The 26,479-nt window shown below is 43.1% G+C and overlaps 1 protein-coding gene across 7 annotated transcripts; it reads right to left on the bottom strand.

Moving 5' to 3' along the window:
• Positions 1-112: 112 nt before the first annotated feature.
• On the bottom strand, positions 113-26,403 carry LOC106751145 (epsilon-sarcoglycan). Of its 7 annotated transcripts, none has more exons than XR_001375014.1 (12): positions 21,922-22,211; positions 20,723-20,855; positions 19,179-19,318; positions 18,901-19,076; positions 18,592-18,693; positions 11,034-11,208; positions 10,235-10,482; positions 3,674-3,745; positions 2,668-2,811; positions 1,392-1,460; positions 1,028-1,134; positions 113-965 (listed from the first exon to the last, which is right to left on the bottom strand). XR_001375014.1 is itself a non-coding variant. In XM_014631970.1 (11 exons), the coding sequence occupies exons 2-11, from the start codon at positions 20,841-20,843 to the stop codon at positions 1,110-1,112; spliced, it is 1,272 nt and encodes a 423-aa protein (XP_014487456.1). In that variant the 5' UTR covers positions 20,844-20,855; positions 26,151-26,403; the 3' UTR covers positions 113-1,109. The 7 variants fall into 7 exon arrangements, 5 of the variants coding, with proteins under 5 accessions (XP_014487456.1, XP_014487453.1, XP_014487454.1 ...); XR_001375015.1 differs by lacking the exon at positions 113-965 and adding an exon at positions 1,926-2,175 and having other exon boundaries at positions 1,111-1,134; positions 21,922-22,229; XM_014631970.1 differs by lacking the exon at positions 21,922-22,211 and adding an exon at positions 26,151-26,403 and having other exon boundaries at positions 113-1,134.
• Positions 26,404-26,479: the final 76 nt, after the last annotated feature.

Below are 26,479 nucleotides of genomic sequence, written 5' to 3'. Positions count from 1 at the left end.
ATAAAAAAAAAAGTATCGTTAGTTGAATTCGAAATATTTGTTGAGACGTGTGTGAAAGTACAGGAAAGGAAAGACGCAACGATTCCGTAATATTATATGTGTGTTTTTCTTTTTCTTTATTTTAATATAAATTTGCGTACTTATTCAGAAAGCGCAATATCCAAAATCGGGACATAAGACGTCTTTAAAACATTTTTAAGATATCTTAGAGATATCTTAAAGATGTTTTACGCCCCGATTTTAGACATTAGCTGTCTGAGTATCGCACTATGACTATCACAACATACAATCACATCAAAAGTTACACGAGTGTTATTTAATTATTATAATATAAATGATTCTACGTAACACGATGTTCGCGTTCTTCTTTATATCTGCAACTTGTCCACGTAAACGTATTTCAATTGATATTTTAGTTGCAAAACAACCAAAAGAAAAAAAGATAAATGTTGACAATAACGGGTCCAGCCCCGATGACCTTAACCTTGACATATGTTGTCAAGCTCACTGAGTATAGCCCCCTTGAGTATAGCTTGGTAACTTAAGGAACAACTTGTATATTTACGATTACCAATAACAAATACCGCATATACGGGGTGTTTCAGAAATTAGTGGCAGAAACGCTTCCTTTCCAAGTTAGAAATACTTTCTGAGTTATATTACAAAACCTATTGTAAATAGTATTTATGAAAGTCTCGAAATGTCTTCGCCATTAAAGATCCAAAGGATCTAAATCAAAAAACGTGCACAGAAACCGCAGCAATTAGTCCTCCTTTGTCGATTTACCGACTAACGATGTAATTATTATTATTATTGAGAAATTCTTAGAAAATTCTATCGCATAAAGAAATATTCATATCTTGGAAAGAGGAAGAGCTTTCGAAGCTGTGTTTTCATTTTTTTCTCTCATCCTCAGGATAAATAGGGTATGTTTCTAAAATTTGGCCATCTATTTCTGCAATAACCTGTAAAATATCTGTGTTAACTTGCAAATTTAGAGCCGTTTCAGTGAATTTGCAACTCTCACGGCATATCTCGTAGCATCGGCGAAGCCACCCGCGAACTACATTCAGTTAGCAAAACCACGTCTTCGCGGGCTCCTCGTGTAGTCAGAAATCGGCTCGTAGACCGGCACTGCGAATGCAAAACAGACACACGCAATTAGATATGTCAGCATGTAGAAGTACCCAAGTTGAAATTTCTATTTTACATTAAGTCTGTTTAGTTCTACATTCAGTTTGAAAAGGTCTTCTATTGTGCTCTTTTTGGTGGTACAAATGAGACGGTTATTTCCGTTTTCTCCATTTGAAGATTTAATGTAAAACTAAGTAGACTTAATGTACGATTAAAATTTCGACTCGGATATATTCTCGCGATTTAGAAGTACTCACAAGTTACTCGGCCCAGTGTAAGGCGGTGGGTTCGGGCGAATGTATGGGTTGCAACGTTCGCTGGAGATTCTGGAAGGCAAAATTCGATCACATACTGGAACGGACGTCTCGAAAAACGCGATAGCTACGCGTAAGAAAAAAAAAGACGGCAGTTTTTGCGGCGACTGTCTTTCGCAAACACTCGCTAAACCTCTCCCGAATTTTCGCGAGTTCTCGCGAACTATGCTAAATTATTCATGCACTGAGAGGAAAAAATATCTAAAAAATAAAAATATTTATTCGGTGGATACTAATAACATATTCATTTAGAGATTTATATTCTTTCATTTAAATATAGAAAAGTAACTGTTTTCATGAAAAATTATAGATTGAAGAAAATGTATTTCTCATTTGAAAATGAATTTTTCAACATAAAAATGTATATCAAAAATATGTATAAGGTTTATTTCACAGAAATAAATCTTATATTCCATAAATAAATATTTAAGCATTTTTTCCCAGTCTATAAGTAGCAAATATACTGTTAATACTCACCGAATGAATATTTCTTATTTCTTAAATATTTTTATTTCTTAAATATTTTTCTTCTCAGCGTGACATTCCGCTTTATGCCGATGATGCGGATGCTACAGATTTCACCACAATCTCCTCATGTAATTTTCATGTTCATTCGTCAAGAAATCCGTGCTTCGACGTGACGTTTTCGAGACTTCGCGCGAATAGACCTCTTCAGGACTTCCGCGTATTAGACTCACAGGCTCGATTGTATCGTGTATACATCTGACTGTAAATAATTACAATTCTACACACCGATGTAGTATCACGATACGTACGTTTGTGTGATTAATGACACCGCCGTAAGTTCCGCGCAGCGTTCTCGCTTCTGCGAAATGATGTCCTGTTACGCTAGAAGCTTACATACACAACATCTCACGGACAGATTCTATCGCGCAGTAAACATGCGATTTTTTTCACTTCATATCTAAAGGACAGAATCTCTTCCGGGCAGAAGCTCGCGCGAGAAGGGAGAGAGAAAAAAAATGTGAATACATTATCTGTCCACTTGTGGATTTAACGGGAGACCGAAACCGGTATGACTTTTCGGACGACTTCAGACGATTTCGTCGCGCTGATCGGCCCACAGAATTGACCTTTATACTTTGTCCGCTTCGCGAATGGGAAGAACGCGGTTCGCACGTGCGAAAGAGACAGATCCGCGTGGTGTCAAGATCGCGTCTTCTCGCGTTATTCAATTCCTCTTTCGCGAATCTTTTACCTTGGGCTTCGGGACAAGGAGTCGTTCGGGCTCGGTGGCTGAGCCGACAAGGATTTCAGAGTGCCTCTCTCCGACATGGCGTATTGCACCATCTGTATGCCGTTGTTTCCGACTCCCTCGACTGGCGTGAGTTCCCGCTTTTCACTGTCGACACAGAGACACTGTTTCATTAAAAGTTCGATGATTTTCACTTGGACGTGCGAAACACGTGTCGATTCTCCTCGTGATTCGAAAATTGCGCGTTTACGTAACGAAAGCTCTGATAACAAAAAGTTTACACCGGTCGTTTAATCGATCGTTTGACGCGGAAGTAATCACCTTATTTTTTTTTTTTAGGTTTTAAACAATCACTCGGAGTGATTTTTCTGACTACTGGGGTCTAAAATGACCCCAGGTAGCTATTCCCGGGTTAATAAGCTAACTAGTAACTTTCCGTCAGATTATTTTGGTATCGACGACGCATGTAAACGACGGCGTACCAAACTGACATCAAGAAGACGTATCGCACAGTTTGATTAAGATATCAAGTCGATATCAAGATGATCTAATAAAAAATTACTAATTAATACATATCAAATGACCGGTATGAACCAAGCCGGAGTTTCTGAGTGTGAATAAAATGAAAATCTAGTTTTGATTTCCTGCGTATTGAGCCGTTTTTTGGTTTTTTTTTCGTTAAAATAATTCATTGGCATACACGACTGTAAACACGTCATTTCAATTTTCGTAGAGATTTTTAGGAAATGTATTTTCTTGGTGAATCCGAAATGTTACGCAACGAGCATGCAAGCGCGATAAATTAGTAGAGCTTAATATTTAGACAAACTAAAACAAACTTCATCCGAATGTTAGGCAGATTCAGCTGGCTTCTATCAGTTCGCGGTATATTATGATTCACACTAGATGCGCGATTAGTGGTATCTCAGCGGCGTCTTGTCATTTTCGCAATAATTAGCGTCTACTGAAAATCTCAAATAGACCTCGGTCAATGACAGAGTAAACGTACCTGACAGGTTGTTCTCTCATAAGGAAAATATTAAAGAGTTCATCAAAATATTCATCTGACTCCGGATCCACCCTAGGAATAATAAGATACAAATAATGGACTGCGTAAAAGAAGTATAAGCACGAATAGAATTCCTACGCGTCTCGTTGAATGACTTTCAAGATCTAATGTTATTAAGGCAAAAGTCCGTACGATCGCTTTATTCAACATTGACATTTGCGTCCTTCTCACCAATTACATTGACATTCATCCATCCATGCCGATTTAATCTAAATGCATCGAAAATACGAAAAGTAACTTCCGTAATCGGATAATAGTGCATTACATTTCGCTCCGATTGGCCGACATTTGAATTACCATTTACGTCAGAGCACATTTACGAGTCAAGCACAAGCGTGTCGAAGTTATAAAAACACAAATAAAAAATAAGAAGAGGAAAATATAGATATTTATGAAACTCCATCGCGGACAAAGTATAAACATGGCATTCGATGTTTATTTGTTATTAAGATAACGTCCAATTAATGATCCGTATCACTTGCGTCTCATCATGTAAACGTCCAACCGGCTGTCGCAAGTATCTGCGAGCATTTTTACGATCGACGCCCGGGATCGCAGATCGTAACGCACTGTTTTATCTGATAACACGAGATTTTCTCCACAACGCGATTCTGTCGCCGACGAATTTCTTCGGCCGATGCTCGTATTAACGCACGATTAATGCGATGTAACCAAGTTTAGTGCGATAATGGTGCGAGGATCGTAAAAATCGCTCGGAGAGGATCCACTGATCGTCGCGGATATTGGGTCGAGTCGTCAATGAACGCCCCTGCTAGAAATCGAACCTCGTGGGTGTCTAGTCAAGAGGTAGTGAACTCGTGTTTAACGTCGCTACTGGCCAGAAATGTAACCCTCACTACTCTCAGCGGCTAAATAAATAAGTGTTAACTGATGGCTAAACGAAAGAAATTATAGTTACGAGACGAAAAATCTGAATCTAATTTCCAGACAGCAATGTAACGCTCATTTTTGCCTTTTTAACATTTTGATGGAACAGTGTACTCTCGATTTTGATTTGCTATCTCATTTTTTTAATAAACGGGCTAGGAAATATAGTCTATTCTTTAGCTTTCGACCGGCCGATTAGATGCATTTCTGCTCGGGGATATTTCCCTCACGGTCATTCATGAACTCATCGCGAGATCAATGAAGGACTAGAAGAAAGTGGAGAGAATCCTGGAATGAAATGAGCCGGTGTTGGTAAAACCCGCTCGTCACACCGTGACGGAGGAGGAGACTGAATTCCTGCGTTGTGACGAGCTTTTACGATAACTCGCTCGCAATTAATGGCCTTTCTGCAGGCTCGTTCGTTCATTCCCCCCTGCTCATTTGTTCCTCCGCGTGGTTTGTTCATCCGCCGTAATCGCCAGAACCTTTTAATGACTCATATCGGCTATGACGCGCGCGCGAGTCCTGTTCCTGTTTGCGCAGCGTTATCAACCGCGATTACTTTGATCGCGCGCGAAGATCAGCGCGGTTTGTCGACCGACCCTTAGGGGAAAAAGAGAAAAGAAAGAGCGGGTCGCGGAAATAAATAGATAAGGAGCGCTGCGTTGCAGCGTGCGCGCAGCTTTTCGCCCGCGACACATCGATCGTAACTTCAATGAACGCGATTCCCAATGCCGTAATTACGCGAAATGAACGCTGCGCGTCAGTGCTGCGTCAATCGTCACGTGTGACACGACGTAATTGACTTATTATCGCGACGCGCCAATGAAAATTGTTGCGCCCCACGATACTTGAAGACACATACACTGGCGCGCGCCAGTACGTGCGTACGTACGCTGCGTGCGTGCGCGCTTTCGCCTCTTTGCCTCGCGATTATCATACACACCGCGAAAATAGCGGAGCCGATTAAAGTCATTAACGAGACTCCGCTGCATTTCGCTTAGCCGCGCGGAGGCGACGATATCGCGAGGCAGTCCGCCACGGTTTCCCGAGAGTTCGAAGCGCGTGAACAGAAGCTCCTCATCCGTTACTATTAACGTCGGTCAACGCAAGAATTGTATCGTGGATCTATAAGCCATCAATTCAATATTTAGAAATTAACATTCGGAAAGGATACAGATTTATGACAACTAAATTTCTTGGCCAGTTATTAATTGCTCGTGTCTCCGTTATCGCTTGGATATAAACGCTAAATGTTTATCTCTTTGTTCTTGATAAGTGTCACCGAGGACATTTCGCGGCCGATAATTCGTTGCGGCCCGAATAATTCGCGATTATCGCGATGCGCGACAATAGATGCATTCTACGAACAGAGCGATCGGAGAGATCGGTGTTTATTTTGCCAACAATCGTACCTGATACATCGATCGCGGGCTATTAATAAGAGGCCTCGGGAGCTTTATCTTGCCTTCATCTGCCTTTGGCGAAAAATATTGACGTCAGGATTAGATTAGGTGCGCAATTTCGCATATCGCGCTCGAGTGGCCTGTTATCGTCGAAATGTTCGACAGGTTCCATTGAATATTTACAACCAACAGCGATGTTCTCGGATGCAAAGATGCCTAATTACGATGGATTAGTCGGTATTGGCAAAAATGGCGCACGTCGAGATGAAAGCACGGTCGGATTATACGGATGAATTAACAAAGAGACACTCGAGAAATTGTTAAACCGACCAGATAACGTTCGACGGGAGATTAAATCGACCGCCGAGAGGAATTGTACCGTCGCGACGAAATTGATAGGCACCGATTCGATAGATTCGTGGCATATAATTCCGTGGTCGATCGGATGAAAATTCTGACGGAAAGACGGCGGAATCCTCTAACGAAGCGCGCATTCTCATGAACGCGCAGGGAAGCTCGCCGATTTTACGGCGGTACTTAGGCGATAACTTTGTAAAGACGCTTTTGTGATCATTGTGTACGCATCATTTCCGGGCACTTTGCGCTCTTCACGGTGACGCAGTGAAGCTGGGCCGGCCGAGCAGCTTTTGTGACCAGTAATTGAAGCGTACAGCGTGAGACGGCTTTATATCATTTCGTGAACTCGTGGTTATTATTAGTGAGTATTTTGTATATTTTTTGTATATTCTATTGACTAGTACAAGTAACGTCCGCGCAGAGAAAAAGGTTTCTTCGGGTTGAATACGATTTTTTTAATTGGGACAAATTTGTCTTTTGGAATGGAACAAATAAACGAGTGTTTGATTCGACAAACAGGATTGTACGGTTTCGATTTATTCCAGTGGAACAACATTTTCATTCAACAAAATATCTGATAAAAAATGATACTGTTTATATTAATCAAACCCAAATCGAACAAACGCGTATACTAAATTCAAAGAAATCTTCCTTTTCTTCTGTGCAGCACTGCCACGTGTTAAATTCGACAGCAAGCTTATTCTCGAAAGAAACCGATCCGAATTCGAAAAGCCCTCGACGGAAGAAAACTCGTCGCGTCGCGGCACGGCGAGTCACGGCGCCACACTTCCGCAAAAATATTATAATATAAATAGCTGCAAAATCCGACGCCTACGCGTCCGTATTATATCGGCCGGATACGAATAAATAAATCGACAAAAGCGACTGGCGACTCTTTTCTCAGTGGTATATATATGTTTGCGAAACAAACGCAACTTCGCGCGAGCGTCGCGTTACAATGACGAGGCGCGCGAGCTGTGGGCGCACGCGATAAATTTAGGCGCACAGTTAACGAAACATCAACCCTCTTTCGCCAGGAAACGTAGACGCGCGACCAGACACCTGAGAATACGAAACCGTGCCGTTGTTTACATCGGTTGAAATTAGCACGCGCGCGGACCGCCCCGATCGGCGTAAATCGGTGTCGACGAGGCAGACACCTCGGTCTATTTCCGTGTTAACAGCGAGCGCCGATAAGCGATTCCGTTGCGTCACGCGAGACCGATCGCCCGCGTCACGCACCATCTGACCGTTGATCGTAAAGCACCGATCACTCGCGGTCACTTACCCGTTCCCCGTGCATCTCACGCACGTACGCGTGCCACGCGCCGGTGGATACGCTCGTGTGCGTCGTGCGTGCGCACGTGTGTGTCTGTGTGTTTGTATATGCATGCGTGTGTGCGTACACACGACGTGAAAGAGACCGAATGTGGCGGAATGGTTTCGACGCGACCGCGTATGTAGCGTATGACGAGCGAACTTCTGACGAAAGACAGAGGAAGAGAGAGATAGAGAAAGATCAGGTGACACGATTTCGCATTGTCATCGTCGTGGCTAGGCCATGATGATCTTGAAAAAAATATATATTATCGATACTTTCTCGTACGTTAATATTAGAAATTGTATGTAGAGTATTAATGTAGAAAATAGAAAGAGACGTTCAGAAATGACCGCTCGGTATTTTAGTGTTAAGTAATTCCCTCGAATATTATCGGTGTCATGTCGTCAGCAACGGGCGATGCTGAGGTGTCTCGATGAATATCGCCTTGTTTTCTTTCGTTCTTCCTCAGCAGATTTTATTGCTTCTTCCTGTTATTTTTTTACATTCATATATTATCACTTCTGTCTTTGATCGTTTTGTGTTCATTTTGTGGTTTCTCTCTCTTCTCAATTATTTAACGGGCATTCTTACCGTTCCTCATTTTCTTTCTTTTTCTCTTCTCCTCTTTCTGCATGCTCTACGAGAGGTTCACTCGCACGTCATTAACGATGTTACCGATAGCCAGCTGATTAAGCAAACTGCCGGCGAGCACTAATAAGGCGGTCATTGCGCTCTCGAAAATATTTGGATCGGAATCGAGTTGGGATAAGTCGGACAGTTGTTTCGGCACTTTTTAGTAGTGTCTGTAGTTTGGAACGATTGAGCTGGAGTTTAAAAACAGCACAGGTATGCAAAGACTTCGTATTAAAGATCAATAAAATATTCATACGAGGCATTAAATATCGCCGTTTTGCGGCGTGTTATCAGTTTAATCGTTATTAATGATCCGGATCGAAACAGGTTTGACGTTTGACAGACTACGTGTTTTCTTCTTTTTACGCGGTATGACGTACGTAGTAGCGCCTACAATAAGGTCATAATTGGATCGGTTACATCACATGCACGGCAATTCCAATTCGATGCTTGTATTCGTCCGCAACCGGTTATTTCCATCGCGTCTATGAACCTAGTTTCCGCGATGACTATGTAATTTCGAATTTTTTATCGTTTCTATAAATGTAACGTTTCCATCTTTGTTTATTCATTAGTCGAAAATTGACCGGTTCTGAATGCTCATTTAATCCATGCTAGTGTTAGAGAAAATTACTATTCATCAAAATGTATACGCAACTCTTAATCTTGTAATACACATTTTTTTTTCACGTTTTCCGACAAGACAATGTGCGAGATTTAGATTGACAGAAAAATAGTTTTGTTGTCATTGTTGATCATTTCGAAGCGTGACTCATTTAAACTACGCCAATTTCAACTGTTTTCGCGGTTAGGGAAAAACTCTTCAAAATTGTTTAAAAAGTTTTCCGCGTACCGAGATAAACAACGGCTTGCACTTCATGCCGAGTGTGATAATTACGTACGTCATGAATTGAATAACGCTTCCACTCCACGCACACCAGTGCCGGCTTACGTTCGCGTAAATTCCCGGTCCGTTTTTCTGTTCTGTTGCAAATATTTTTTATCTGAGCGATCTCACCTCTTCTCCTTAAAAGCACTTCCATCAATTACTATTAGTCAATACGGCGCGTGATATCTTGTATTACGTCATATTCGACTCTTCACCGTATTCACAACATTCAAAACATTCCGCTAAACAATTGATCATTTTAGTTTCTTACTAGAATCACATTACACGTGGCATGAGTGACGAATACGAACGAAAACCGAAGGAAGAATGACGCCTTCATCCATACGCAAACGTCACAAAGGTCGAAAGTGATGCCGACGTCATAGATAAGACATCAAATTCACATTCGTATGGTAACGGCCGAAGTATTGAAATTGACTGATTTAATGGAAAGGGGCAAGTCAAACATTGACTAAACAAGAAAAAAAAAATCTTAAAATCAATAATAGATATTATTATATATAAGCAAGAATATTCTAATTTTCCTAGAAGATTTTTAGTCTTGATTTGATTGGATTTGTATTGATGCAAGTATTAATTGCACTCAATTCAAGACTAAAAATATCCTAAGAATATCATAACATTCTTGCTTATACATGATGAGAATATCTATCATTGATTTACGACTATTTTTTTCTGTGCATTGTCGTGAAACTTTTTTTCTTTTCCCAGGACTAACGTGCGCAAAAAGGCGCCAGTGCTTTCCAAAATACGATTAAATGATGTGGTCTCGCGCCAGAGAGATCTATCTAGAGAAAATTTTAATAAAAAGAGACATATATATGCATATTCCGCGTTATATTTAGAGTTAATTCGCGACGTTAATTTGCGATGCAAATTAAATTTCTCGACAAACCGATTCTTCCGGAATGCAGACGGCCGTCGCGACTCGTTGTGGGGTAACCGACGACTGGTTTTCCTTCGATGATGTTAAGCCGTGCGCTTACATTTTCTCGTGATGTAGGCAGAGAGCGGTGCTGAGTAAAGCGCCCAGCGCCAGCAGCAGAATCACCGGCACGAAAATCGTGGTGGCGATCTCCTTGAAGTAGCTTCTCGTGGGTATGCTGGCTTTCGTCGATCGGGCCCAGCGCCACTCCGTGTGCTCGGAAATGCCCGACGAGGGCAGGCCAACGACGTTCACGCTGGGGCCTCGCCGGGCGCTTTCGTGTTGCAAGCTTTGCTGGTCTTCCTCTAGCTACGGAAAACTTGTATATTTTTTTATCGCTTAACGAAGAAAGCGATATGCAAAAGGAAATATTGCCAAAACAGTATCCGAATTGTGCACACCACCTTATCGTGCAAAATCGAGCGGCTCGAATGAAAAACTCATTTAGTTGACAAAACTCAGTGTATGGGAATTAATCATTCGCAATGAGTCTGCGGAAGACCAACGATCACGTAAACGAGAAACAATTACGTGTATCGAAAGCACACGGGAAATGTTCGATAGTGATATATCACCGGTAAAATGTACAGCGTCATTATGAATTCACGACATGGCGTGCGAATCTACGAAATCGACGAAATTATAATTGCCCACGTCGGACTTGTGTGACGAGGCACCTCGCATCTCGTAGTTACGTAAATTTTTTTTTAATGCAACTGGTATGGAGTTGTAAAACCGGTAATCACGGTCATTCGAGCCTCCGCCTGCGCCAACAGGAATAGAAAACTCCTGAGATTATTCTCGCGCAGCGTAAACTTGCGAACGGAGTTTCGCGCGGTTTGTCCGATCGACCGACTTACTAATCTGAAGGAACACCAGTCCAATCTGAACTCGGCTTCTCGGAAAAGTATTTCCACGCTGGTTCGCTTGAAGTCTCGGGGACACGATGGCATTTTCCATAGCGGCTTCACTTCCTCCTGCAGTTCGTTCAGTTCTTGCGAAAACGGCACCGTGCTGCCTAATCGCACGACCACTCTGAAATGAAAGAGCTTTACATGTATATATGTATTTTTTTTCTGTTTTTCTTTGTCTCTTTCTTTTTACCCGTCTCTCGAAACGACAACGAGAGAAATACGCCGAGAGTATAATATCGGTGAAACAAAGTACGTCGATAAGCACTGAATCAAATAGGACTCAAGGACCGCGACCGTTTACGACGTTACGAAGAAACTTGAACTCGACTTCTCGAACGAATCATATCGCGATATTTCGCTGCCTGGTACTTGCGTCATTCCCGTCAAGGATTCATTTAAGTACCGTGCACGAGACTTTTGTCCGCGTGCGAGCGCGCAATTAACAATAAAATGCAACCAACGATTGTCCGGTCTTTCGTCGCATACATCGTCGACGATGTAAGTGTAAAACGACATTGTTGAGCTTGGAAAACTATCTCTTATCGATCGTCCTTTCTTGTCGGTGACAAATACTACACTTTGAATCCTTTTCGATATTGCCGCTGCCTTATCGAAGAATATTTCTTAATCGTTCAACTGGCCGCAACTATCTCACTTAGGCAACGCAAACGTCTAAAATATAGTTTTGGTGTTTTTCCTTTGCTTCGACGAAATCGACTCACCGCCCATTCTAACGCAATTACTTTATCACGCGCGTTGCGAAATTTAATTATTATAATACCGTCGGATATATCATGCTGCTTCAGGCGCCTTCTTTCTCGACGAAGGATTTACATTGATTTATATCATTACGATACACCTGACCTTTCTCGTATGAGAGCGACAGACAGAAAGCGCACGACAGATAACACACGGTGCGCGCGTTTAAATTCGATATCCCTCGCGATACACCTCCATCGATCAAATAACAGAGCCCGAGGCTAAACATCATGATACACCGGGGAATACGTGCGTAATATTAACCCGGCATTCTCACGGCGTGGGGTCACCGTGAGCAACGGGCGTGTGTGTGTGTGTGAGGCAAAACGCGAGATCGATTTTCGTTCGTCATATTTGTATAGTCTTTTTCTTTTCACCCCCCTCCATAGGGGAGACTCCCGTTTTCTTTTTGCGTATCGGTGAACTAAAAACGCAACACGGTTCGAGGTATAAACACGTGGTCGAGCGTGAAAAAGCCGAGCTTCGTCCTTTCGAGAGGAAATCCTGTCTCCGGATTACATCCGGATGGAAACAGCTCCTCTTTCGCGACGTGCCACAGGTAGCTTCGCGCTCTCGTGATCCGACGCTAATGAATCAACCGGCGAAAGGCGTTTACGCGGCGCGTCCGATCGCGAATCCCGACGATCTCGCGGCTTTCGTTGGCGATACGCGCTGATACGTATCTAAGGTCGAGAGCACGAGGTGGCTCCTAAGGCGCGGTCTTATCACACAAGCCGTAGAACAAGCCCCCGTCAGTCGGTTAAGCGTTACGAGCGGCGGCGGCGATATCGCACTTACGTTGGCAATAATTGCCGCATTGACGCGCGCACACACACACACACACACGTATACAGAACGGTGTCATCGTACCTCGGGACGACGCAATAAAAGTGTGACGACCAACTGAAAGTGACAAGCAAGTGCGGACGATCGATGCGGTGGATCGATCGATTCGTCTCTCCCGCGAAAGAGAGAGAGAGAGAGAGAGAGTAACCGCGTCTCCCGTCTTTTCATCGTCGTCGTCTTCGTCGTCGCAAGCGTGGTTCGAGCTTAAATTCTGCTCGCGCACGAGCTTAGCTGACATACGTGGCCGCCACCTCGGTAGCGACGAAAGGCGCACAAGTGCGGTGACAAGACACGGTGCGATTCGCGTGTTCAGCGCGAGAGAGAAAGAGATATAGTGCGTCGGCAAGTCACAGCGAGGTGGCAAAGGTAACTCCGTTATCCGAATCTCGCCGAACGTGTTGGCTGATATCGCGTTAAAACAATAGCGATTCGTAACAGAGAGAGAGAGAGCGGCTGTTATCATTGTCGCTTCTTTCCCCGACGATGGTGCAACCGCACCAGCGACGGACGCGATTCAGACGGGAAAAGCGTCTCGCGTTATTCGACGTTATAAACTCGCGTAACCGACATCGGGCGGGGTTTCAACGAGAAGCAAGAACAATTTTTATCAGGATGCTATTGAGCGAATTGTCGCGGAAAAGAGGTCTGACGGAGAGGCGTCGTGAAAGGAGAACTCCCCGCGGAAGGGAGAGCGAATTGCTTGCTAGCGGATTCTTTCGTTTCGCGAAAATCCCCGCGAACGAAATCCGTCGTTCCAACCGTTCTCCCGATCACACGTATTGTTTCTTTGTCAAGTCACAAGTACGTTGTGGTGTTTTCCTCTTAAGGAAGGAATAACTAATTTCAGTGACTCGTTTATAAAAAAAACTTGACTCACGCGTTTTTTATATAGACCGCCGGGCGATTTTACTGAATAATACGCGCGATGAGTCAAATTCCATGAATCAGGAGTATCGTTGCGACCGGTGGATGCATCATTCAAATCTATCTAATATGAGAAGAGAAAGTGGAATCGTGAGCCTTGTAGGCATCATGACTTTCCGCCCCCAAGCGGTTATTTGATAGATAGATCAATAATTCAAATAAAGTTCAAAAATCTATTCGTTTCCTAGAAGTTTGATAGTTTGTATCTACCTTCTAGCAAGCAAGTCAGTATCTACGTTAAGAACCCTGGCTGTATTTATTCATATTGTTCCTTTTAAGAGAGTAAATATATAAATTTGTAACAAAACATTGTGTTTTTTTTTTTTTTAAATAAAAGCAATTTTTTACTCTATTTTGATGAGGAGGCCACATTACCATTTTCTGCTCTTCTTCGATCCATTATGCATTATGCAGCGTCGTCACATTTTTTTTATAAATAACGTCCTAAGTAATAAATATTTCATAACTTTGAGTCTAGAATCGATTGAATAATACTTTGACGAATGTAATCGTCAAGTTTTCAATTAAAAATATTGCTTATTAAAGCCTCGGTTAGAAACGCGCCGCCGAACCTGAGCCTCAGCTGCTTCATTATGAATCGATATCTCAGGTTGCGAAATCGTTCCTCTTATTTCGCCCCCGGGCTCCACGGCCTAACATAAATCTACGCTGGCTGCGTTACGCTTTCGCGTTTTCGTCCTCCCTTTTTCGCTCTATCGCGCGCCGCCGCCTGCCATCGCGCCGCGACAATACAGCGGCGGTTTTTCGTTACGATTCAGAGAGCTTCTTTGACGCGGTATCTCCGCGTAACACTGTTTTGTAGTCACGTATCGTGGCACCGGAAGGAAGTTTGCCCACGTTGTGCCGCGCTCCAATAACATCAACAGCGCTGCAACTCGCAACTCATTGCAAGACGCGCGCAGAGATATTATTTTTCTCGACGGTCGCTCTGGCGACAACAAGCGCGCGGAGATTTGCGATAAGATTTGCATCCCGATAAGATTCCAGATCCGCGATCGATATTGAAACTCTATCACGAAAATGCAGAAAAAGCACACCGCAGGGAAGTATCTTCGTTATCGGGAACGCCCGAGTGGGAGTTTTGGAAATTTTCCTAATTTAAGTCTAATTTAGTCCTACATTGAACTGGTTACCGTTAGGAAACTAATTATCTCATTAGATCAGGCTGATAATAGCAGTGCAAGTGCAGAGAATAATATCAGCTCATTGCTCAGCTTATTTTCCTTTTTTTGAGCACGTAATAATGAAGTTTTCTGAAATTTGTGATGAATATATTTTAAAACTATTATCAAGACAATATTCCTTGTTGAAGATAATTATTAGGAGGAAAGTAAACTGAGTAATCGCTTTTCTTAGAATAAAATTTTTCTTTGCGTACTATTATTATCAGCCTGATTCAATGAGATAATTGATTTCCTGGCGGCAACCGGTCTACAAAGACGATAGTTAAAAATTGGTAACAAACATAATGGAACGTGATTAGTTCGAGAAAATACAAAAAAAAACCACGATCTTTATAATTTCTTTACGTAAGCTAAGCTTGAGGGACCTATGATGTTACTTTGACGTCGAGATCACGAGTGTTATTTTCAGGATTAAGATCGCGTCGTGTGCGAGTGCAGTATTGAAAATGGAATGAAGCGAAGTTAATCGATTTGCGAGTCCCTGCTGTGCAAATCATCGTTCGCCGCGACTGTCGGCGCGCAAAGTTTCTTCATTCTTCTCGCTGCCGTCAAGCAAGGCTCGGTCACGGTTGTTTATGTCAACATTACCACCGTACAGTCATTATAGAACATCTACATAATCTCAGTGCGTAGTTTTCCCCAGGAAAGCTGCGACTGACAGACAAAGCGGGAATAATCGCGTTATCGTGGCCGCAGGGCGGTAAATCGTTGATCCACGGATCTCGGGGGAGTTACAGTGCGATTGTAAATTCCTGGTTGGGAAGTCCGTCGGTGTATCCGCGGTGGTGAAGGCTTCCCCCTCCCGAAATGGGCGAATGACGGGAAACCTAACGGTAATAACTTCAGCGAGCGCGGATTCTCTATCGATGATGATACAGGCAATACGTAAATACGTGCGAAATGCTGCACCTTGACGCGCAATACGTATCATTCGGAGGTATATATTAATGCGTCAGATGGACCGCGACACGTCACGACGGTGACACGCGATGGGAACCGCGGAATGAATCGTCCCCGTGCGCATGGCCGCAGTTACGTTCCGCATCCGCATTCATGAGGAAAACTCATTGCGCGCGATTCGCCGATTTGTTCGCTTCTCTTCGCGAAACCGACGTCCGATCGACAACAATTGCGTAAACGTGATGACTGCATCCGAGTACACCGGTCAACAAATGTCGTATCATTAACTGCATCCTTTCCGAATTTAATTTTTTTCTATTTCCGTTTATGTGTTTTAAAACAGAACGTCGTAGTAAAAACAATTATTTGACTATAGTTCAAGAAATATAAAAGATATTTTCTTTCAATTTTTGTGAATTAAAAATATAAGAAGTATGAAAAGAAAACAAGATATTTTTAGTATAATTTTTTAATTTTCTTTTATGTTTTTCATACTATCAGAAAAACTAAAATTTCTAAATATCTCATTGTTAGATGTCTTTTAACGATTTCGAAATAAAGAATGTTATAACGAAAGGATATAAATTAATCTCTATCTTCCTACAGGAAATTAAAAAGCACAGCTCGTGTTTTAAATCTAACAGGCCTATATTATACATATAATTTCAAAGTAATAAATTAGCAGAATATACGAGGAAGCACGGATGTATTAAATAGCGCTGTTTAAATATTAATATTGTCAATATTAATGTCTGTGGGAGTATATAATATTTGAATGTGTAATAATATACGTCCAGATTATTATTTGATTTGCGCGCACAGAGAATTTTCCCACGTCAAACGTATCCTTTATTCATTTCAATATAATTGCCCTTATTAACCCAACCCAGAATGTTTTCAAATTTTAACTTTATACTGAATGTTTTTTACCTTATAATGAGCACTGTAATATCCGTGCTTTGACTTCTCATTGCTCCGTATATTCTGCCTTTACCATTTGTCGGATTTAATTTAAAAAATTAGCGTTAAAAGAAATAATTTTGAAGAGAATTCCTTTTTCTCACACTACGAAAGCTTCAAATATCAAATTCCTTTTTGATTGTTGTTTATTATACGGTGGAAATTAGAGCTAAGTTTTGATTTTAATTGATTATATTTGCGACCAACACCACAAAATTGACTAGAATTGACAGTTTAGATGCAAAGTAACGATCAAGTAATTTTTTCGCCGGAGCGGAAACGTGATAAGTGAAAAGTGAAATGTTTTCAAATTAGAAAGTTTACACCTTTCAGGAGTTCACACTAGAGAAGATTCACAACTCCCCGAGGGTGGATTACGAATTCTCTCCTCTCACGTGAACTTGTGAAAAGTGTAAATCCCCTAATTTGAAAACATTTTACTTTACATCTTTCACGTTTTTTCGCCGTAGAGAAAAATCGCACATAATCGATACCCAGGCCACAATGTTTGTTGCTTAATATTACTGAAGAATTTGACCGTCGAGTAAACGAAGCGCACCGGGCATCATCCGCGTCCTCGATCACGTTGTAACCGCGATGATGTAACCGATGAAAATCGCTAATTGCGACTCGAGACGGTTTATGCAGAAACCCTCGCGCGTGCGCCCGTCCATACGCCGACGCATTAGGTGACTTATACGAGTCTCCGGGAATTTTTTATCAATATGCATTATACATGTATTAACTGCGACATCAGCTGAAGCGAAGACTTGGCGCCAATCGCGACGATTTGCGCGCGCTTTGTTATTACGCTGCGTAGGACGCGCGGATACGGTGAGAGACGACGCATTTCGACTAAATCGTCGTTAGTAGTTGCTGGGAACGTTGTACGTCGCGGTTTACGTAAGCGGTCGGGACGTTACGTGAATGAAAATTCGGGACAATGTCGTTTTTATGCAACAGAGCGGCGGTTAAGCGCGCACAGTTAACGGTCGCGACGGACTGCGACGTCGATCGCTATCGCTTTAATTACTTCCATTCCTCAAAGTTGCCGGCCGCAATTAGATTAAACATATCCAACCTCCGATAAGAGAGCATACGCCTTCTACATTCTTCCCGTCGGACGTAGACGGCAGATATCACGTGGTAGGAAGTAGTAGCGCGATGTGTTTTTATTAACAAATAATAAAAAAAAAGAGAGGGAGAAGAAGAAAAAAACACAGCGTCGCGGATGCACGTCACGACGCTGTTTGCGGTTGATCGGACGATCAGTACGTCAGCGATATCGGAGCGGCTGTTTAATCTCCGCTGTGATGCCAGCATCATTTCTCATTTCCTGGCATGATTCGCTACATTCGTGCGAAATCTCATTCGCGTTTATTGCGAGAGTCACTGTTGCTCGAATTAACGCGCATTAGACTAACGGCCGTAATCAACAAGCTATGCCTCGATAATACACGTTGAGAGAACCAGAAAAGATGCTACGTTTCTCCGGGTCTCGTGATTGAGAATGTAAGAGAAGAAGTTTCAGGCGCGATTTTAAATTATTTAGCTTGTCGCGATCGAACGGTGCTCGGTGCAAAAACCGGTCTCCATTTTGTGAAATTCTACAGTATCGAAAGAACTCTTTGCAAAGTAAGTTACGAAAATCATTTTTTACGAAAAATCGTTTAAATATACTTTTGGACGAAAGTGTTTTCATCTGCGAATATTTATAGCATCGTGACTGCTACTTTGGAGAATCATTGTCGATTTATTAAATTATCAGCTGTTACGATGCACAAATAATATTTCTGATTAGAAATTTGGATGTCACCATGCCTAAGGAATGAGAAAACAATAATGGAGTCTGCTGTACATCCCGACGTGCGGCAGACGCGCGATTTAGGAAAGAAAAGCGCGTTACTCACCCTTCGCCTTCGCTGGGCTTCAGGGGTAGCCGGGCGCCGAGCTCGATTGCGGACGCCAAGAAGGTCACGTACAGATCCGCGGCGCCTTTCCACAACTTTTTCCTGTGCGACCGTGAAAATAGAACGGCGAATTTATCACGCCGATGTAACTATCGAATTACCGCGCAGTATCGGGTGATTTCCCCGGCTTGCAAGACTCGAGCGCGCGAGGAAGGAAACGGCGAATGACGGCCGTGTCTGTTATCGTTATCAAGGACGGATAAAGATTACAAGAATTAAAGGCAGCGTGATGAAAGTCCCGCTACGAACCTGAATATGTCGAGGAGCTTCTCGGTGCGGTTGTGATCGAACATGTCCTCCACGTTGAGGTTGTCGATCTTCAAGCGTACCTCGTACTTAGTCAGGTTCTCCCTCTCGAGTACGTTCATGTCAAGCACCTTGTAACGGGTCTCGTAGGTGTGTTTGTTCAGGCCCACGATCTCCAGCTGAAATTTTTGCCCCGGTTACGTAATGCGCTCGACGTCCAGTGCAACAGCGCGTAATAAACGACGACGAGTCGTCCCGATAACGTATTAATTATGCATCACCTGAAAGTACTTTTGATCTTTGGGCGCGACGCCATATAAGAAACCATGATGATCCTTCTTGCTGTACGTGTAGTGTATCCATGACGGTAGATCGGGGGCGTTCAACAAGGATGGCTGATATGAAAATTGATCGGTGCGTCCTGAAATAAAGACGACGCGCCTTCAGTATTTTTTTACTTCACGTTCGTAAAAGCAACTGACAAATGAAAAAAAATTCCTAACGCAGGAATTAATGATGACGAAAGAATTGAATACACAGGAAAGAAATAGTCTTCAATCAGTGAGTAAATATTTATTGAAACATGCGGAATGAATACGGTAATCAGAATGAACGTAGTTATTAAATTGCAAAAAAATAACGTTAAATAGTAAGAATACAGTAGTAGTAGAAAATTGAAAGACAATATAATAAAATTAGATAGAACAGGAAATTATATCTTATGAATAGGAAACTAATGATTACGTGAATTGCATATGTCGTCTTATGACATCACGTTTGAAATGATTAATCGATCCGAACTTAAAACCGGTCTTTTCGCGCAAGCGTAGGACATAAGACGATTTTTTTAATTCTAAAAAATATACCGTGAAAGATACGAAGGAATAATAATTGACTCATTTTACGCGTCAATGACTTCGTCGTGGGCGTTGAATTAGAAAGTATCGCGCAGTATGCCGATATGATGTTCGCCGTGTTGTAAACACGACGTTTAGCAAGACGGTTTAGCAAGTAATTGCTATTCGTGGCGTGTTGCGAATGACGTACGAAGATGTAGTTCAATTTCGTATTGTAAAATGGGTTAACGGGTGCCCACGTAGGATAATTATAGCTGACCGATGTTATTCGTCGTTTTAGGAAACACTCATTTCTCTTGCATTGATCCTTGAGAGCCGAAAGAAAGATGTCATGTCAGATTATCGGCGATAACCCTACACAGAGAAAAAAAAGAGTTGCTTGAATTAACGTAACGATAACAAGTCAAATGAGTTTTCGTCGCGGGAAACAGAACCTCTGGTCCCACTTTTGAACTAAATTTCGCTCCTAAAAACTAAAAATTCTGTTGCCTTCAATGAAAACGTGTTTTGTTTCGTCCACTGTTACGTTAATTTAATCAATTTTTTTTTCCGTGTAGAAAAGTTTATTCTATCAGGTCACCTCATCAAGGATGAAACTCGACGTAACGCAAACATAATTTGATATTGCATCACGCGTTAAATAACGAATTTAGCACGTTTTTTTTTCTTTCTCCTCTTTTTTCATCGTGTTTCTTCTTAACACGTTGTTTGCCGGGCCGAAAAAGTGCTACATACATTCAAGTAATATTTACTTAACACATTAGCTGCCGGTCACGTGAGGATGTGTTGATAGTTAGTGCCCCGCCGAACGCGTGACGCCATATCACGCACTGGCGCGAGATCGGCAGAGAAAATGTTAAAGTGTCGCGAACTCTCGCATATCGAAGATTGTTAATTACAATGCTAGGCGTTTCTGACGATTAAGACAAGTTGAATTCGCGCGAGCCAGACTGACTGGTGTCTCTTACCATCTGCACTCCACTTGAAAGTCTCCGGTCTGACGGGAATGACGAAGACCTCCGTCATTAGGATGTTCTCGGCAGCGGCGAAGGCCACCGATGCCGACAATAGCATTACGCTCGGGTGCATGGTCGTACCGTGCTGAAAAGTGTCAACAAGCGATGTACCGACAATGAAAAGGTCGATCGACACCGAGGTGCAATTTCATGCAAATCACGTTCGCTCGAAAGCGGCTTTCCCAAAAGCTGCGCACGGAAAACGCAATTTCCGCTCGCAACGACACGCGAGATCAACGGCGTCTTACGCGTCGATTTTCCGCGAAAACCGCACACGTTCCCGATAGTTCTTGCAGGAATATAACATTAGCGCTGGCCAGGCGCGATGTTCTGGACTTTTTCTGCGTCGCCACGGTTTTTGTTTTCCAACGGGGAACAGTAACAGCGAACTCGATTGTAGTCTTGCTCGATTTTCTTCTCCCCCCTCCCCTTCTCATCTCTCTCTCTCTTTCTCTTGACACCGTAACTTAATTATGTTTTTAATATTATTATTCCCACATCGATATTTTTCATTTAATGAGAGGTAACGCGTTCTATAATCCGTGACAATACGAACACGAGATACACATTTTGACGTACGTGCGAGGCGGAAGAATGTCGGTCTAAAGACTCAGCCGCGGGAGAGACCTGCCAAGATGACGAATGACTCGAGGTGGGGGCGTACACTCTTTCGGTGTAAGTTACACGCGGACAAAAATTCGTCGGTATCCCAAAGTCGAATCCGCAGACGCGTCGTGTCGCTGATCTCGCGAGCGACGAACCCGGAGAGGTCTCGGAGCACGCGATAGCGCGCAGCGGCCGCGATATTTCTGGCGTGCCAATTTCCCGAGGAGTCGCGGGCGAGGCGGTATCGATTCGCGAACGAAGCCCGGCCGCAGGATTCAACGGTTATGCGGAAACCTTGGGTGGGCGCTTTGCTCCTCCGCAATGGCGGGCCTCGTTGCGGATCGGAGATGCACACTCAATCGGCACGCGAAAATCCGCGAAAATCGCGACTTCCCGATGTCACATCGTCGTCGTCACGGACGTCGATCGGTCGGTCCCCTACGTTCCTTTCGTGTCTCTTTCGCGCGTGCGTCGCTGACGTGTTACGCACGCAGAGCCACGCGAGACGTACGCGCGTAAGAGCGCGCACACGTGCCGAGACTTACGTGCTCACGGAAGTCGGGCCGTCTGCTGCGAAGCAGACGATGTCGCCGGGGGTGACCGGGTCACCGCGGAGCGCACGACGAAACGAACGACCGCCGGCTAGAGCTCGTTCGCGTTAACTCCCGGTAGTGAGATTCAGCGGAGTCGACGGCGGCAGACGTTGCCGGGATCGGCCGGATTCCGAAATTACCGTCCGGATCGACGGCTGTCACCGGGGAAAAAAAAGGCGACAGAGGTCGAGCCGAGACGCCCGCGCTCTGTGGCTCCTCGTTCACATGCGCAGCTGGAACACCGCTTCCGACTGCACATATCGTGCTCAGGGCCGTACAATCGGCAATGCCGCCTGCCGAGTCTCATCCTGGAACCTCATCCTGAAACCTTATCCCGGTGCAAAACCCTTATTAACGTCCTGTGTAGCCTGTTCGTTTGAGGCCTTCGGTCTGAATCTGATTCGGTCGAGTTTAACGCATGCACGCTCTCTTAAGTAATCATTGAAAATACCGTAAGAATGAGATTAAAATAATAAAGGAAATGATAAATAATATCTGTTTCACTCTTTCTACAGTTAGGTTTATCCCCGATGGAAACAGTCGCTGCTATTAATAGATTTTTTCAGCGAAATTGTACTGATTTGCAGTGCTATACTTGTAATTTTGATCGCTAGTGACTATTGATTGCTTCACGCATAGCGATAACACACTTTTGCTGAAACTCCCGTCTCCCTCATTATCCGAACGATAAGTTTTTATGACTGATCGAAAAATACGCCGGTTATCCGCTAATGGGATACTCAATTGAGCAAAAACTGTCAGTCCTTAAGTGAGGTCAACGAGCCTGTGTAAATTGAGAAACCCATTTAGTTGACTCAAACAACATTCTTGTTCGGATATGGGCAAACACATGTTTCATTTGTGAGAATCAAAATTTGTTTCTCCAAATCTTTTTCGTTTTCGTTTCAGAGAACTAAACTTTTGGTTTGGAGGACCGAACTTTGGTTCTCACAACTAAAATATTTGTTTACCCAAATCCAAATAAGAATTTTACTTGAGTCAACTAAGTGGGTTTCTTTCGGTGTGCCGTTATGTAAATTGACACCGCGTCTTTCCCCTCTGGGACGCGCATAATTTTGATCGTCCGAGATTTGAACGAATTCACGAAGGACCCATTGGTCACGCGTAAACGAGCATTCGGAAGCAGTTTATCTTTTCGATCGTGGATTCTCGTGAAATAAGATTCATTATTTACGTATATAAAAATCTTAAATCTCGCCTTCTCGAGACACGTGTCGGTCGATAGATAACGTGTCTCCGATCGCTCGCTTGACAGATTCAATTTCATGAACATTTAATGAAGCTGCAGTCGCTCCCATGTATTCCGCAGGATGAAACACAAATCGCGCTCAAGTACTGTGGCGATGCTTGCTATTCAGATGCAATTAGAGAGATTTTATTAGGTTCGTTCCTTTTAGCGTTGAATTACATCTGCATTTAAAGTGAGACATTTCAGCAGTTTCGGATGGAGAGAAATGGGTGAAATGTCAAAGCGGAAAGAACATATAACAACTTCCCAATACGCACCAACTATAGTAACGTTATATCAATGTTACAATTTCTCACTCGAAAATGCATCTGTTATATAACACTTACATTGTTGCATGAGAAATTATACATTGATGTTACTGCTGGTGAAATGTTACTGCTAGTTGGTTTTTACTGGGTTGTAAAAAAGAGTTAAAGAATATCGGTTATATATGTTATTTTAGACATTCGTTTGCGTCGATGGAAACGTGACATGATGGTGCAAAGGCGCAAAAGAATCTACAAAGCGGATAAATAAATGTTATATTCGACAAGAGAGGTTTCACAATCGTTACATAAGAGATGTTTTTACTGTCCCTTCCCAGCTTACATAAAATATAAGCTTATATATTTATTCCGGCTACATATGCTACCAGGTGAATGAAAAAGGTCAAATTTCAAAACGTATCCTTGAAACGAATGAGAGACGCGCATGAGACGTGAAAATAATACCTCACAAGCCGAAAAGCTTCGCACTCGATATCCGGCGATTACAAAGGTCATCGGGACATTTAGAGGAAATACTCAAAATGCTGCGCCGTCGTCTTTGAAACAGGTCATGTTTATAAATGTGAAGAATGGAACTTTGACCTGGGGAATTACTACGCGTCTTTTAAACTACTACTACTTCCCTTTCTTCCAGAAAGTAGCTCCAGAAGATTTCGGTCATATACGCGAGTCATTCGTTATTCCGATACGTTGACTTATAACTAATAGGCTTTTCCCTCCACTTTACTTTTTAGAATATCGAGCGCATTCCTTTGCATACTACGGAAAAATCGCTACGCGAGACACATTGCCGGCGTTCAACAGAAAAAGTAGCTCAGTACACAGTAAACAAATTTTTGTCAAATTTAACGCATCAAACGGTCCACACAAATTGTTGTGTTAATTTAACACAAAATGAATGTGTTGCAAAGTAACACAAATATTATGTTAAAATTAATATAAAAATTAATATATTATACATTGAAGTGAAAATGTGTTATTTTACACTTACATATGTTGAATATCGACTCAACATACAAAATCTTGAGATAACATCAACAAAATATGTTAAATTAGCACACAGATAAAAAATTTTAACAAGGATCGATTTTAGCACAAGTGTTTTTTTACTATGTAAGCGTCTAATGATTATTGCTTCCGATTGGTATATTCCCTTGGATCATGAATCCAAAAGAATGCTCCAGTCACAACAATAGTCACTAAGCGCTCCCTAAGCTTTTTGCTCCGTTTAAACGCAGCCAATATCGCGCTCTCTCATATTCATAACAAACGAGAAACGTCGGGATGAAAATTTAGACCGTAGCTAAGGAAAAGATGCATCTGCAGGAAATCCTGTTTGGAGTAAAACGCCTTTGAGATGTTATCAATCTTGTTTTATTGCCAATCTCTCTCGATCTCAAACGATCCTCTAGGAAAATTTCAGCGGAGCTTTTCCAAAGAAAAAGAGTCTTTTCGGCGTGCGGTCGGTACGGCTTCCACTTGAGGAACTCGCGCGTGGTAATAATCGATGACGCGTTAAACGCATGTTACGCACGCGGACCGATAGGCTCCGATGACGCTACGGGGGATCTGCGGCAAAGTTCCACGGTGAAAATCATGGAGACATTGACGCGCGCGTGTCGGATATTTGACATTCCAGCCGTGAATTCCCGCGCGGCAATCGTGCGCGTCCCCGGGCCGGCTTTCGAGTTATCGGCGAGTTTTCCGGAACATCGGGAACACGTGCCGGTCACGACGACGGCGCCGCCGATCTCCGTTCGACGCCACAAATGGCTCACGGTATTCCGATACAGTAAAGTATCGATTGGTTTTGATATCTGCTTGCCGATATCATAGCCGCGAAACGCGGTGCGACACACCCAGGTGAAACATACGTTACGATGACGTCAAAAACGACGTCTGAGAAAATGACTGTGAAAATGTACTTTTCGATCTCATTCTGTCATCATTCTGACGTCATTTGACGTCATCGTACGTCCTATCTGGGCAGTGTCGGCATAAATGTCCAACGAGACAATACGATGCAAGTCGACACAGCTGCAGAGCAGAGTCGAATATTTGTGTCAGTATCGTGGCTGCCAACTATTTAGTAATTTTTATGTAGTTTTTACATTCGCGTATGCGCATTTAATGTACTGAAGAACTGTTTCCTCTCGCTTCTCGCGTTTCTTCGTGTTTCGAGTCTCTTTGTACTTATATATGTTCGGAATGCTTAATGGCATTGTGATAGCATACAGTAGTAATTGATACTCTACAACATTCATATTCTGCCAATTTTTTTAGCTAAACTTGCTGCATCAGTTAATGAAATTTACACATTGAAGCGTATGAAGTATACGTACGAGATTCTCGCACTTTAATATGCGTACATTTCTTGAACTGGCTGCGCCAGTTCAGCTATAAAAAACGGACCAATAGATACCTCGCGACGAGTATCGGTAAACAATACACGGCCATGCTGATACACGCACAGTTGTCCTTTATTTTCCAAGAAGTTCTTAAACCCTAGTCTCTCTCTCTCTGAACAAGCTATTCGATCAATGTGAAGCGAGACGTTCGACGACGGAGGTGCGACGTTCAACGGCACAGATCAACGGCCCGAAATTCCCCCCGGTGACGTGCACGCAGACACGCGTCGTTCTTACCCGTGAATTATTACCGCGATATCGCCGGCTATTTTTTATCCGTCAGCTGTCAATGGAGCGTTATCGAGCCCTCCTCCGTTCGTCAGTCGTAATCCAAATATTATCGAGCGCCTCCTCGGCCGCGTGGAGATCGCGCGCGCGCGCTCTCTTCGCTAATGCCGTATTCCTCGTAGCCGCGGTCAGCTGATAATCCGAGAGAGCGCAATTGTCACCGAACTCTCCCGATCATCAGCTGATCGCTTTCGCGGCGTCTCGTCACGGCGCCGCTCGCGATAGTCACGGCACTGCCTATTGACGTCCGCGGTAGGCGTGGCTTCGCCGCGGCCGAT

This window comes from Dinoponera quadriceps, unplaced genomic scaffold, assembly GCF_001313825.1.
Source record: "Dinoponera quadriceps isolate SergipeBrazil2010 unplaced genomic scaffold, ASM131382v1 scaffold6118, whole genome shotgun sequence".
Classification (NCBI taxonomy): Eukaryota; Metazoa; Arthropoda; class Insecta; order Hymenoptera; family Formicidae; genus Dinoponera; species Dinoponera quadriceps.
This window is presented reverse-complemented; position numbering and strand designations above follow the sequence as displayed.